The sequence below is a fragment of the Nyctibius grandis genome, chromosome Z (assembly GCF_013368605.1).
Source record: "Nyctibius grandis isolate bNycGra1 chromosome Z, bNycGra1.pri, whole genome shotgun sequence".
Classification (NCBI taxonomy): Eukaryota; Metazoa; Chordata; class Aves; order Nyctibiiformes; family Nyctibiidae; genus Nyctibius; species Nyctibius grandis.
The window spans coordinates 1,955,384-1,970,994 of record NC_090695.1 but is presented as its reverse complement, the minus strand read 5'-3'; the positions used below and the strand labels follow the sequence as shown (position 1 = coordinate 1,970,994).

The window sequence follows — 15,611 nt, the reverse complement described above, 5'->3', positions numbered from 1 at the left end:
ACTAATTAACAGCTGGCTTTTTATCTGGCTCAGGAGGTAGCTGTCTGGCTCACACAGTCCTTCTTATCTAGCATTCCTTCAAGATGCAGTTTCCTTAATGAGGCCATGTCGCTGCAACAGAGATAGTGGTGATGACAAGCTCCAGGACTCAGAGAAGAAAGACCACCCTGGCACAATGGGGATGATGGGAACTATCCTGGCTCTGCTGGAGATGGGTTCTCATGGGAGATGCTGATGTTTTACCCATTATTTGTGAAACTACATGGAATGCTAACATGGCAGATGTTATCCATTGTCTCACCACAGAAGTACTATCAGAAGGAACATGGGAATCGCTTATTTTTCATTTGAACACAATGTGGGATTACAAAAGAAGGGTTGCCCCGAGACACATGAGTTGTGGATCAGGTTAAGCAATGTGCAGCATTACGTCTGCTTCACAACTTAAAGGCTTGGGACATGCAACCCAGGTATCACATCACAACAAGGTACTGGGCATCAGCTGAGCTGCAGTAACCATTTGTGTGAGTTCCCTTGGACCATGTCAGTGAAAGCTATCTTAAAATCCTAAGCCAAATTACACCATTTTACACTTGGCTTACCATGGAAGTTTAAGACAAGTTTAATTATTTTGCACTTGCTGTGGACTAAGAGCACATACACAGACAGTAACTCTGACTCATCTGCTGCCCAGTTACTTGTTACAACATAGTATCTTAACCATACATCTAAAATCTTAATTTAAAGCTAAAAAACCCCATGTAGGATGACAACAAACCATAGGTGCAATTTAGATGATAAGTCATTGTCCTGGAACAGAAAGGTGGTTAATCAAAAGGTACATAAATACAGAGAAAAAAAGCCTGGGGGGTAATGAAGATAAGGAAATATCAATGGACCAGGGAAGTTTTCCACAAATATTAACTTCAACTGATGGACACTCATCTTCCAGGCTTCATTGACAGCCAGGACAAACAAAACCTGCGCAGCTTTCCCACTTCGTATCGGACACAGACAAGCAAGACTAGCGTCCCTGCATGAAAGCTGGCCCTTGAAGACACAGTCCAGCATATTTCACTTTTTATAACTTGCAATCCAGAAACAGATTTTTCTTTTATATTCAGCTTTGCTTTCTCTCAGGAACCAGAGCCTAAAGATGAAACTTTACACTACAGACATCAATTGTTTCCACCAGTTATTTGAGCAAGAACCTCAGTCCAGAGTTCATGGACTCCTTGTCTTTCAGTGATGGCATTTGCAGACTCTCCTCTTCTGTGCAATTATAAGACAATCCACCTTACAGAAAAAAACAAACTTGCCTGAGCGCTCCCAGTCAAAGTCTGTTTTCTTATCTATGCCCTTCCTCTGCTCCCTGTATCCCATTCCCCTCCCAACCCAACAACAGCTGTGACACAGCTACATGTTGTAAGGAATAAGATCTGATGGGTTCTAAAATAAATCACATTTAAATTCATATTAAACAAACGCCCTCGGTGATGAGGCACTACTAGCCTGATCCTGAAAAGGGGAGATGGCTTAAGAGTGGCAAATAAGGTCTCAGGAAATCAAAAGCTTTATTTGGTAATTCAGATCTAATGTGCTACATGAACATCACCTTGAGTAGGTCAAAGAGATATAGGAGGAAGAAACCAGGTGCTATCAGCAACCAGAGCTACTTTAAGGAATCATGTGGAAAAATGCCTCTGATAATCCAAGGGAGGATCGTTTGGTGATAGCATGTCTGATTATGGTCCCTTCTCACTGCAAAGAGCTTTGGATCCTTTGAAGGACACTTCAGACAAAATTATACAAAACCTGCATAAATTCTTCTCTTAACTCTATGCGACCCTGCTGTTCAGAGGGTAGTGTCACTTCTCCCCACCTCTGAAGTGCTGTCTGCAATGAAGTTGGTAGTGCAGGAGGAGGAAGACAGAGTATGATTCTTCATGTCGGTGGGTTCCTTCCTGAAGAGACCCTACGGATGTTATTGACTAGTTCCTTTTCCACATTTGATGGTGTGGATGCACTCATCTAACTTTAGGCATCTAAGGGTCATGATTTGGGATTGTACTTGCCCATAGAGGTCCCTTGAATAATCACCTACCCAACAATATTGTCACACTGTCCAAAGCACCACACTTTTGGAGAGCTTACATCTGCTGGCAATGGAGAAGTTAATTCTGCCAAGCTACAGCATCACAGATTTCCATGGGAGAGAAAGAACAGGGTTGGAAACACTGAAGTTGCTGTGAATTCATGGCTTATTCCACTGTTAGGGTCTGAGACCTACAAGAAAAGCAGCAAACAGAAACACAAGCACTTCCCAAAGCGGTCACCACACAAGGTGAAGAGAAGCAATTTGCTGTTCTGCCTCTCATTCCTCTTCACCAGGATGAACGCAACCTCTCAAGCACTGAAAGCCAAGAACACATGCATGCATGCGATCAAACACGGTGCTCACTCACATGAGCCTTCTTCTGCCGCCTTGACCAATCTGGATTTTTTCGTCTCCTTCAGGTTTGCATTGCTATCCTGACTTGACAGGCTGCGAGACGAGCCATCCAGGCTGTTTTGCTCACTGTCATAGCTCTAGTTGGAAGGCATGTATGAGAGTGTAATGAGATTGAGTACTCAAGTGTTGTCAGTTGTTCCCATGTGCCTCCAAGAACAACATGAGAAGAAATCCCTGTAGTTCCCCAGGTAGCTTTTTGCTCAGTGTATCTCAGATAAATGTGACTTGTAATTTACTGCAGGTCATTCATTTATTTCATTGGTAACCTTGACAAGCCATTTTGGATGTGTGCTATAATAAAAGAAAATATAACACACCTAATGGACTTTAATGGTGTGGTGTGTCTTTTCTCTTCTACCTGTGTGAGCAATAGCCACAGAAAATTCAAATGGATGGGATGGTGCCAGATTTGCTTATCAGGGCACACATTGTGGTGTCAGACTAGTTGACCTGATACAGGTCAAAGAGCCTAAGAGGGAGAGTATTGTAAAGATGAAACATCTATTGTATTTGAGGAGTTAGTGCAGATGCGTTCAGTGCTGTTGTCCAATAAATGTGAGGCTCTTACCACACAGTCATGTAATTAAAAAGTTATTAGCTTTTCCTCATTACGAACTAACATGAGCAACAGGGTAAGTGTGACCACAAGAACTCATAGCACTGTGTGCTGCAGTTTTATGAGGGAGCATATGGCAATACTCATCCATGGTGTAACTCTTCTTGCAGTCAGGATGAGTCTGGCCCAATTTCATTGATGATAATTTTAGTAGTAACCATCAATTAAAATGTTACTGTATTTTGCAAAGTGGACTCCTTAAATACAACGGACCTATAATCAGCTGCTTTTTTTATGCCTTGCTGTATAGAAGCAAGGGAGGTCTATTAATCTTGTTTGATAATTTTAATTAGTGTATGTACCTTGAATTCCAATTAGCTATATTAGCCTGATAAAGCAACAGAGAATGTGCGAGTAGAAAGGGCATTTCACTAAAAACCATTCTATGCTTTGAGTGGTAGCAAAGAAACCAGATTTTTTATGTTTGGCATTTATGGAAGAAGTTGCTGAAAAGATAAACCATCCAGTCCAATGAGGATGAAGTCAAAGGACCCAATATTTTGGCTTGAGGACTTTGAATAGTGGGATCCATAACTAACCTACTTTGTGGGCACAGCAAGGAGAGCAGCAGGGAAGTATACACTCTTGTGCATCAGCAAGGTGTTTTGACTCTCAGCTGAAGAGTTTCACTTAGACTCCTAGATTTTCCTGTTGAAATTTCAAATTATAGAGCTAGTGATACTGGGCTGAGAGTGGCCTTATTTTCAGCACTTGTCTAAAAATCACTAATTCGTTTTGGACAAATTAAAAAGTGTAAGTCCCTAATGACCTGTCTTGGACTTCAACCAGCTATTCAATCATTTTATATTTATTAGTTGCAGTGGGTTAGGATCACAGCTTTGAGCCGTAACCGTACCTGTTCATAAAGCGTACGCTCTATCTTTTTGTCCTCTTTCTTTTTAGACAACCAGCGCTCACACAAGAAAACGAACGACTCCTCTGTGGTCTCATCCAGGATCTCTACTTTTTCCAGGAACCAGTCGGGACTGAACATCCTATTGTCATGACGAATCTTGATCTTGTACAAAATGCCAAGGTCCACAGCCTGTACGGTAAATGTATCCTCCTGCAAAGTGTTCAATAGCAGTTGCTTCTGTTAACGGGCTCTCAATAGATCATCTACCAGACAAAAGCAAACAGAGACTACAGAGCACAATATGCGTTTAAATTCCATCTCACCTGATAGTGTTTGTTTGAAAGCTTTGTGGCAGTCTATAGAGGCATCTCTGTATGCTAAAACTATTCTGCAGGGAAGCATTTGAAGCCTGCTTTCTGCTATGAGTGAAGCTGCACAAAAATGTCACTTTTACAACCAATTACAATATTGAAATCCTGGAATTTTACATCCTGGTATTTAAGTCTAAGTAAGGCTTCCCTTTCTAATACAATCAGATTGGTATGGGCAACCCAGATAAGACAATCTTTGCCATCATTATATCTGAGTATCGCCACATGAGGCTGTGAATATGACTCATGGACTGACCACAGAGTACGACTTTTGGAGTCATCTCGTCAAACACAGCCACAGTTTATGTCCCATCAGTTTATCATGCTCTGCAGTGAATTACAATATATACTATGTACATGCAAATCAGTTGCACAGAGGCTATGGGAATGAGAGACCTCAGGTTTTGTGTGCTCTCAAGTCTGCAGTTAACAGTTCAAGCCAGTTTACACAGACCAAGTTAATAATTTGTCTATTGGTCACTTCAAAGAAACATCTACTCCTTTGCTGCAGTGCCTGTCAGTCATAATACCCAGCTGACAATCCATACAGAGCATTTTAAGAGGTAATGAACGTGGTAAATTGAATCAATCAATTCATCCCTCATAGGAAAACTCAACCTATAAAGACAGTCATGGACTTGTTAGGTTAAAAACTGTGAAATGGAAAGTGTTATTAACACATTGCATTTGTACCTGTCCTCTTTCAAACTTGTTGAAGTTCGTTTCAGATTTGCTGAGTTTTCTCTCTCCTGTGTCCCCCAGATCTCCATAGATATTTAGGAAAACATTAGCATCTGTCCCAGCACCATAGATATCTCCAGTGAACACACTTATCTTGTACGTGTGAACTACAGAAAGAAATGGAGATGTGATTTCTGGCCAGGTGAATTATCAAGGCCTATCTTAGATACTGAATTTACCTAATAAAATTGTCCCCAAACTTTCTGCTCATCACTCAGTTCTTGGAGGTTTAAAATCCCACATGCTTTATCCTTCCAGGCTTCTGATAATGATCCAAAGCTTGGGGAATCACTGGGCTGAAATTTGCTGACTTTCCTTTTTTCCATCTAATCAGCTCCTGTGTAATGTTTTGATCACAGAGTGTGCAGTTAAAAATGCAAAAAATCTTTATGGAAATTACTGGGTACGATGTCAATAGAGGTGAGGGAAGTCTGCACCTTTTCATACTGAGGCTCAAGGGACATACATCTGAAAACAAGTGATTCAGTGTTGTGAATACTTAATACTCCATCTTCCATAAACAAACTCTAGGGATTCAGATGTGCAATTACTACCAGAATTAATGGCATGTATCTCTATAAATCCCCCAAACAGAAAGAGAACAGGTTTCTGGGTCCTTTTGCTGAGACAGTATTTAACTAAGGAAGTGTTGGAGCTATACCGTTTAAATATCCTTTCTCTTTAGCTTGCTCAGTGATGATCCAATAAAACTTCATCAAATCTTTAGAAATGTGCTTTACTAAACCTGTTAAATACTCCTATTTTTATTTTTCTACTCTTTCCCCAATTACACAGGGAAAACAAACAGTTACTGAAAGCATCCTCTCCAGGAAAACAATTAGGGACTGTACAAGTCTGATTGCCCTGGTGGCATGCAAGCCCTAGAGAATGCCTCCTTGCAAATCATAGGGCAATACAAATGAGGAAGAAGCACAAAGTCTTAGTTGGAATTCTTTGTACATTAAGAGCATCAAATAAAATATCTATATTGTCTTTTTCTTCTGTACCTAGCTTTCCCAGTAAAACAGGGCCTATTCTGCTTCATAGTCCATGAAAAATTTCCATTGATTTCTCTAGGAAATGGATCATGATGATTCACCAGGCTAGGTGCAATGCCAGGTTTTCTGGTGTGCCTCTTCATATTATATCCTACAGAGTTACAGTTTCATATTTGAAAGGGAACTGCTACATTAGTAATGAAGGAAGCAATGCACATAGTCTAATTAGTCAATGCATCCCTGTTTGGCTTTTGCTTGCCAGTTCAAGAGACCTTCAGGACTGAAATGCATTCTACTATATAAAAGATAATCCTCAGAATACCACAAGCTGATTTTCCATTGCAGTCATTTACACTGTGTCACTGCCCAAGATGTGAGGACTCATAGAGATGCAGAAGATATAACTCCCGTCCCAGATATTTTATATCTAAAGCAGAAGTTCCTAACCTTAGCCCTAGCTCTCAGCCAAAAGAAACCTTCAGTTATCCAAAAATCCTATTCCATAGATTATAAAACTTGTTTTAAGGTTTTGCCTTTAGAAGGAAAAAATAAGTCACCCAGGTTAGTTAACACGTGGTAACTAAAGCAAGGTAAAGCAACACAAGTTAGTAAGTTAAAGAATATGGCATGCAGGCGCCTAGCAGTCATGCCACTTACTAATTGATATTAAAACTGGTTTTGCATTTACTGGAAAAAAAATCTCACATGAGCTACCACGTAGTTCCTATCAGGAGGAAAGATCACACCTGTCTCTTCTAAGGGCACAGTGCAAAGGCTCCAGCTTTCCCTACAGCAAGGCAGCTCCTCCCCTGGTTGTGGAAACACTTAGAATCTGTATGAATTCCACCCTGACAATGGTGCACTGTAAATGCAAATCAGCTGAGAGAAACAAAACAGGGAGAGGAATTATTTTCTCTGTTGAATCATCTTGTTGCCAGATGCAAGAACCAAGAATGAAAATGGCAGCTGAATTCAATTTGCTCTTCTCAAGATGTAGGAAGGTTCATGACTTCTCTCAAGGGCAGAAGGAGCTTGGGGTGGGAAAAGGAGGTCCTAGAGGAAAAAGAGTTAGGAACAGCTGAGCAACAAGTTTAGGATGAAACTACAGTTCTTGTTCGGTTGCTTCAGCTACCAGGAGGACCGAACACTGAATGTGAACACTTTATAAGATGGGCTCAGAGCTGCATAAGAATTTATTCTACTCCGCAGAGGCACTTTAATGAGGTGAAGGTGGCTGCCTAGAGCCAAATTTTTAGAGGGTGTCCATAGGTACCTGAAGAGCAGCAGGAAAAACAGCTTTGGGAGGAAAGAGGAGCATGAAGCAGACTGGTAGGGTAGGAAAGGGAGGGGCAGAGTGCACAGGGACAGGTGAAGTTGAGCAAATGGGTAAAGATGTTTACAGAGCCTGGAAGACAAGAACAAGATGGAGGAAATTTGTTAGGCATCAGAGGAGATGTGCAAACTATGTCTGCGTGAATGGGTGTCTGTGACAGGTTTATAAACACCCTACAGGAAAATAATGATATTATTGCTCAGAAGTGCTTCAGGTATAAGAGAGGCCAGAGAACAGGAAGGGAAAGAAATGTGAACGGTCATACCAGCGTCGCATTTGCTTGAACCACACATCTACGTGTTTTCTTCCAAAAAAATCAGATGAACAGGTCCCTACCCACTCCTAGGACTACATTACCTTCCAATGGGTCTTCAACTTCTTCCTCTATCTGCTTGAGTGTCCCATCCTTCATGAGTTTTTCAGTAAAAATATCAGATGGTACCAGTTCTCTGACAATCTCGCCGTCATCTTCAGACTTTGCAAGCCATCTTTCACATGGAAATGTGACAGTTTCCGAGCCCTGAAGTAAACATGACAGAAATAATCTCTTCAAAACAAAGTGAACACATGTTAGCATTTCCCCTTTGAAAATACTCTGACATGTAGGCGAGGATTTTCAACTTGTATATGTATGCATGTGTATGTAGATGCAGACCTGAAATAGTATATAGAAATATAGGTCCTCCAGAATGAGGACATCTGAGGACTCTGAGAAGCGCTAAACCTGTAGCAGAGAACAGTATTCCCAATGGCTGTGTGAGATGGGCTGTATGATCCAGCAGATCTCTGCCCTTCCCAGTTTTTGATCTTGCAAATTCCTAATCAGGACTGCACTATTCCTGCTGAAGCCGTTTTTTACTGAGACTCTGCAATCCCTCTTCAACCCTTATTCAGGCAGCATTCTCTTTGAAGTCAGTAGGGGTTTTTTTCTGAGTCAATACTTCAAGATTTTGCCCTATAATTCTGTGACTCAAGCTGGTTTCCAGGCAGTTCCCATACGTGCATTAGGAGGAGGAAAATAGTGATTTAATTTTTGATCTTTTGTTTTGACTTCACTTTGGTGGAAACAAATATGATTTCTATCATCAAACAAACAAAAAACAATAGAACATGTGTTTTCCACTTGGTAAACAAAATTAATCCCAGACTACTCGTTAAGAACAGACTCCTGTAAGGCCTCCAAGATGGCAAGAGGCAGGCGGCTTTCTGTGTGCCGGGCACCGCAGGCTATGCCTCCATAAAGAAAGGGGCATGAGCCATCATGCAACTTGCAGAGCCCACAAGTCTGAACAGAAAACAAAAGTTAGTTTTAATCTCACAGTTACTAAATAAACGAAGAAAAAATGGCCCTTTCCTAAATGACAACTTAAGCATTTCTCTCCTAAGTAGCACAGGGGCTTTCTGCTGTTTCCAGCACTCTGTGCCACCACTTTCATGTATAACGTATATATGAATACTGCCCACCTTAATTACTCTCATGTAATTATTTATCAAAACAATACCGGGTCCTTTCTTCCCTATTTTTACTATTTAAATACTAAAATATTAATACATAATAAAAGAAGGGAATAGCTCTCACTGTAGCAATGTTGAATAGAATTACCAGTGTATTGAGCCTTGAGCTGCCGGATCCTGCCCTCCCTGACACGGTCACTGGGGAGGAATAGGTTGTGCACCTAAGATCAGAGGTGGACTAAAGTCACTGCTAGCCTGGTATGAAAAGGTCATCATACCACTGCGCACAGATCCCAGACAAGTCAATTTGCAGAGGCTGAACCCTCCAAGGGGCTTGTGTGATCGAATGTCTTGAGTCTGCAGCAGAGCCATCCTTTGAACCCACACAGCCCAAACCTTCTTTATGTCAATAAAACACCATTTCTCCTCCTTTCTGCTGCTCCCTGTAGTGCTGCTGTTTAACCCCAGGCTTGCAATGTTTAACTCCATAAGGCGGTTTGGAGCATGGCTTGTACAAAACGGTGTCAAACAAAACCGGCAGCACTTTAGATGATTTCGAATATTTTATTTTCAAGTGTTATTTGAGCTGTACAAGCAAAATACAGCACCTAATGACTGGCTACAGCACTACTTCTGCCTCCTCATTTCTGCACTGGCTGTCTGACCACATAACCTGTATTATCTCACTGTATGCTGAGCTGATGAACAGTGCTTATCTGCTCACCTACAGTCTGGGAAGAGAGGGCTTTCCACCACGATGCTTCAGTGCCGAAACTCTCTCCTCCTAGTAGAGATCCCACTTCAGTCACGTCTCTCACCAAAGCTTTTAACTGCTCCTAAACATTGATAATGTTGGCTGTATGTGCCATTGATATGAACACTGTTTATTTGGTAATAGGATATCTAGGGACTTGAGTGCCTGCACAGTGGGTCATAATTTGCAGTTACTGCAAGAGTTAATTGTATCATTATTGTTAATCACCATGTCATTGCCACAGTTTTTATTGGAGTTTCCTTGTTAGTGATTGCATTAATATTTAAGTGACATAAAGTGCACTGTTTTATGTTACCCATGGTAAAATCCTCTTGCAGCTCCGAACAGAATTTCTTTCATTAGAGTCTGAGTCTGGCCCTAAGCTAGAGGCAGGGTATGATAGTGTGCTAAAAGTCAGTACTTCGCCCTTCTCCAAGTTGTAACAAATGAAATATAATTGTCAGATATAATTGGCATGCCAAGACAGAGTTTTATTGGCATGCAGCAATCCTAGTTTCCTATCTAAGTGCTTTCAATTTAATCTGAAAAGTTACTGACCTCATTTTTCTTTTGCAGCATTACACATACATCTAGACACATCTTAGCAGTCTAATCAGGTAGCACAGCTTTTAGAAGTGTTGGCAGCGTATTGCTATCCTGTGGCAGGTCATAATATCCTGCGGCTGATCAGCGGCACCATGCAGTGCTCTGCTTTCTTCTTTTTTCCCATGCCATAATCAAAAGATCAGCAGAATTGTAAATCTCTCCATTTTTAAGTCGTTCATGATTTTCGTCCCTTCCTCCACCTTCTCAGGTTTCTCACCATGTCTCTTTCAAAGGTGTTGTAATGACTGCAGAGCCACACAGCCCTGAGACCCTTTCTGGGCTAATGGAAGAGCAACCAACATGGAGCTCTTGGGATCTTCTCAAAGTTCTCAGTCAACAATAGGTTTTGAAAGAGGCAGTCCAGGAATATTTTTTCCTTTGGTTTCCATACCTTTGCGCATCCCCCTCTTCATCTTCCCTAGCCTATGACTGATAACAATATCTCCAAAAACAATGTCATCTTGTTCATTAACCAAACGAAGCTGTACAAGGCAGGGGTTAGTCAATACACAGATAGAGGGTCTGATAATAACAGACTGGCAAAAAGGTGATCATGAGAAAAAACCAACAGGTATTGGCTTGTGAAGACGCTTGTACAGGAGGATACAGGCTTGAGCATGATGAGGAAGGTTCAAGGTAGACCTTTGAGTTGATCATGAGGCAAAGAGAGTAAAACATGTCCTGGAAATTTTGAAGGAGGAAGCAAGATGAGAAGTAGGTTCACCATAACTGAGCAAGCTGTGCTTACACCAACCCTTCCTATTAGAAGTCACTTCAGGATGGGGCAAACCTGAGCCTGGAGGTGGAGATGAAAGCTAAGATCCCTTTGGAATAAGGGGAGAAAGAACAAGACAGAGGAGAGAGCCCAGGTGTTCCCAAACACAGCTACTGCTACAATTCTGAACTGGTCCTGAAGCGATGATTTTTTTCTGAACATCCCTGCAGCCAGACTCATTCCTGTTCTCACAGATGGCATCTGAAAGCAGGGCAAAGGAACAGTTTCTTATATGGACAAGATCAAGATGACCAGTTCGGCTGCACTGCCTTAATCCTGTTGACATGAGTAACCAAAAGTCCTAGGACTTAAATTGATGTTTTTTATATGAGTGATTCAGAGACTTGCACTGACAGGCATTTTTCCTTGTCTTAATTGTACTGGCTTCCTGCATTTATTCTTCCAGAACTAAGGGACTGATGAAATTCTTGTCCATGTTTATCAACAATACTATTTATTTTAAAATTATACACCCACTTACCACTTCCGTGTGATTGTTCAAAACAAAACTACACAGGAAAATATGAAGCTTTGGCCTCTCATGTCACCCAAAACCATCATTGTCTAAGCTAGCCTTGGGCACTCTGGGATGTCCAGTGACAGTGGTGCAGTGCAGCACAGCGACATCTGCTCAGCCTTGTAATTCTTCAGCTGTATTTGCACAGCAATAGGTACAAACTTGGGAATCTCCCCTCTCAGTCCAGCAAGCAAGTCTTGATAATGTTGGTTCCAAACTCAGCAGGCAGATAACTCCTTCACACAAAAGATAGAGTGGCAAACACCTCCAAAAGGTTGAGGAGCAACATCACTGCTTTGCTCCCACCCACTGCCGGGAGGAAATAACTCTATTCTAGTCAAAAGGTACAATGAGAACAGCGTTTTTTTAAAAAAGCAATGATTGCTGAGTCTTATAATCAACATTTGAAGAATAAAACATGGTAATACATGTTTGTCATCCCTAGATGCCCAAGCTCTAGCAAGTTCATCAGTGTGCATTGCTCTTTAGGGAGGCATTTTTCACTGTTAATCATGCTTTGTATGCAGAAGATGTGCTTTGGGAAATGGAAGCTGCTGCTAATGGAAACATATTGCAGAATGCTGTGTTTTGCAGCCTACCTTTCCATTTGGCAAGAGTCTCCGAATCGCCACATGGTCCAAATGCCATCCGGAGTTCAGTCCTCCACCCTTGTGTCCTATGCGAATCTTTTCAATAATGTCACCAACATCCTCCAGCTACAGAAAAAAAGAAAAAAAAAGAAAAAAAAAAAGAGGAAGATTATGGCATGAACAACAGGTGACTTTTGAGACACTACTTCTTTAGCTTATTTCCTATTTTTCCAGTCTGTATGAAGTCCCAGGGGAGCAAATATAAGTGTTGATGCCAATTATGCCCTAACTTGCATTTTAGATGAAGAGTTTCCCTGAACTTCTGTTCCAAAGATGGAGACAATCTCGCTCTACAGAGATTACCCACTGTATGAGATAGGTTTGGTTGTACAGCAGCAAACCTGCATCTCAGGCTTCTCTGTTTGAGTGGGAATGAAGGTAACTTTTTAGAAATTGCAATGCTGATGCATCTTGAATTGTTCTTTTTGTACTCTTTTCCTTTTTAAACACTTATGTGCACTCCTGTAACACTGGAAGAATAGCTTTGAGGTCAAAGTACAATATTAACATCCTGGCATTGTATATTATCTCTCTCCTGTTCCACCACAGAATCCCAATGCCGTTCTGAGTAAGTCAACAGGATCACTATCTTATGAAGTGGCTACTGTTTTTTTATGCCTTGCCTTACCACTTGAGTAATTTGTTACTAGTTCGTTACTTTTAAGTCACATCCCTTCCAAAGGCTTGAACAGGAAAAATGATATCTGCTCCTAAGTAGCAGCTTTTGGTTATTTTAGTGCAAGGTTTTGTACAGTTGGCCTTTAAAAAAACAAGGCTGGCTGCAAACCTCTTTTGCATGTAGGAGAAGCACACTGAGCTGTCTTTCTGTCCATAGGGACTTGGAGTCTTTTTTTCTTGGAAACATGAGAAAACTGAACATCTTCATTTGCACCACTGGAGACTATTCCCTTCTCTTCCCAGCTGACAGAGTTGCCCCATGCTGAAGAAAAGACATCAGCAATTTTAGGAGACTCCTCGACCCAATAAGACTGACTGCACTACTCAAGGAGTTCACACTCTGAACAAACTGGTTTTAACTTCACCAACACTGCCCTGACTTTAGACAGCATAAGCATCAACTGCAAAATAATTAAGTGATCCAAACTCATTTCTAAAACTCATGCATGCACACAAGTATATATTAGAGGAAAATTATTTTCTTCCTCCTTTGTCCTGTCCAAATATTCAATTTTCAATGAGGCTTTTAATCAATACACAGCAGTAAAGTGATGCTTGACCAGGAAAGATTCGTGTTAAAGAAGAAGTGGTCTTTCCTTCGCTGCATGCATCTCCAACAAATCATCACTTGGGAGCATAGCTGCAATCAGTCTCTCATCTTTTTTGCCTCTTTTGTAAAATACAAAATGTAGGGGCGGTTAAAAACACTAAAACAAACAGGCAATTCTCAGTTTGTGTTTCCTGAGATCCCCAAATTGTTTTTAAGGTCTGTTGAACTCCAAATTATGGCTCTGCACAAGTAGGTGAAAGAAGAATATATTTTGCTTCATCACCATCTCCTGCAGCAAGAGGAACTGGTGAAGAGAGAATGTAGTTTGAGTACAGGTTAATATGATCTTATAAATTGGGAGAACAGATTGCGTTTTCACTCACTTCATCTAAGAAAGTACTGATGTTTCATATTCTACCAAACCTAAAATAAATCTTACGGATTAAAGAAATAACAATAACACTCATTTTAAGGTTTATACGTATGGGTTAATGCAACCTCTATTATGAAAAGCTGCACAGAAATTCCACCAAAATAAGTCTTTGTTTTTAATGAATCACAATGGGGATTTATTTTATGATTCATGCCATATAACAACAATGTGGGCTGGAAGCATTTTAACTTGTTAAAAAGTTTGGTTTAAGATTTGCCTTCAATTATTTTACAAAAACAAACCAAACTCAAAACAGAGAGAGGTTGTGCATTCCTCTACAAAGCCAGCGTTGGTGTTGCATCCAGGGAGGGAAGGTGAGGACATGAAGCAGTGCCAAAAGCATAGGCCAAAGCAGGACTGCCTCTGTTTTTGCCTGTCACAAATTCTCAGCAACAACAACACATTATGAATAGGAATTGCTGAATACTGTAGATGTAAATGAGCTCACTCATTTATGTGCACTGGTATTTGTGTACAGTTGTGCAAACACTTCAGGAAATATTTGATAAGACCTTTCAAAAAGTTGGCCTCGGGTATTCAAAAATCACGGTGTCTGCAGCAAAGTAACAATCTCTCTGAGGATACAGAGAAACAGAGCATGATGCTGAGGTTGCCATAAAGTTAGAAAAAATGAACAGACCGTCCACCCCAAATGAAGTGCTACGTAAGTAGTGAGAATCATGGATCAGATTCCTTCAACATAACCTGCTGAAAAAGGAACATGAAAGGGTGCACAGGCACCTTAAACACAAGGCAGCTAGTTTCATCGGTACAGCAAGCATTTGTTTCCTGTTACCTTTCAAAGTATTGCAAACTGCAAGAGAAAGCAAATATGCAAGCAAGTAAGAGTGATAAGGAGAGGTATACGGCATGATAAGGATAGATCCAGCATGCATGGAGACTGACACCCTCTCTTTACCAAGTATAGTCTAGGAAATGGAAGAGGTAAAGACCTTCTAAAGTGACTCTCCACTTTACCGGGAAGGGCAAGCCGCTGTACCCATGTATTGGTACATCTCAGCTCCATGATAAAATTGCACCAGCCTTTACAAGGCTTAACGTGGCTTTAGGCCCCAGGGACACTGCATGTTGGTACTTTTGAGTTGCTACTAATTGGAGGTCAGTGAGAAAAGAGTTGATCCAGTATGCAGTAAGTCTGTTGCAGAACAGAGTTTTGAACCTACATTCTTCAAGTAAAAGAGCTGAATAGCTTTCCCTTAAAGAGGACAAGTTCCCACTTCACTCCATTTTCTCTTCTTAATCCCCTTAGGGCAAGCTAAGATGAGAACAAGCACCTTTGATCTTACCTCCACAATGAACTGATTCACTGAGTTCCTTTCAAAACACATCCTTTGCTCTCTCTTGTTGAGGCACAGGGATTTCTGCTGAGTGCAGATCCCATCGCTTCCATAGAGAACAATGAAGACATCTGCATCTGTGCCAGCTCCAAAGATGTCGCTGGTGTAGACCGTGATCTCGTAAGGAACGACTGATTTAGGAAATGGCAGAAAATTAAAACAAACCAACAGAAGTTAGTAAGCAGTATATCAATGCTCCTAAGAACCTTTGAATGAATGTTGAAATTAAAAAGAAAATGAAAAAAATGAAACTAAAAAAAGAAAAAATTAAAGAAAAAAATGGAAAAGTAATGAAATAAAATCTGGATTAGAAAACTCAACAGTTAAAGAGGACAGGGTAGGAATCACACATTTATGGTCACTTAGTTATCAAGCTGTTCAGTACTGTGAGAATCCAGAGGAACCTCC

The 15,611-nt window shown here is 40.9% G+C and overlaps 1 protein-coding gene across 1 annotated transcript in view; it reads right to left on the bottom strand.

Annotated features, from left to right (window-relative positions):
• Positions 1-15,611, bottom strand: part of LOXHD1 (lipoxygenase homology PLAT domains 1) — an 80,226-nt gene that overhangs the window by 49,489 nt on the left and 15,126 nt on the right. Inside the window, exons 10-15 of the mRNA XM_068423380.1 lie at positions 15,153-15,334; positions 12,134-12,250; positions 7,785-7,947; positions 5,049-5,203; positions 3,985-4,194; positions 2,466-2,589 (exon numbers count right to left, since the gene is read on the bottom strand). Of these exons, the coding sequence (XP_068279481.1) occupies positions 2,466-2,589; positions 3,985-4,194; positions 5,049-5,203; positions 7,785-7,947; positions 12,134-12,250; positions 15,153-15,334 (951 nt within the window). The remainder of the gene's footprint in view (positions 1-2,465; positions 2,590-3,984; positions 4,195-5,048; positions 5,204-7,784; positions 7,948-12,133; positions 12,251-15,152; positions 15,335-15,611) is intronic.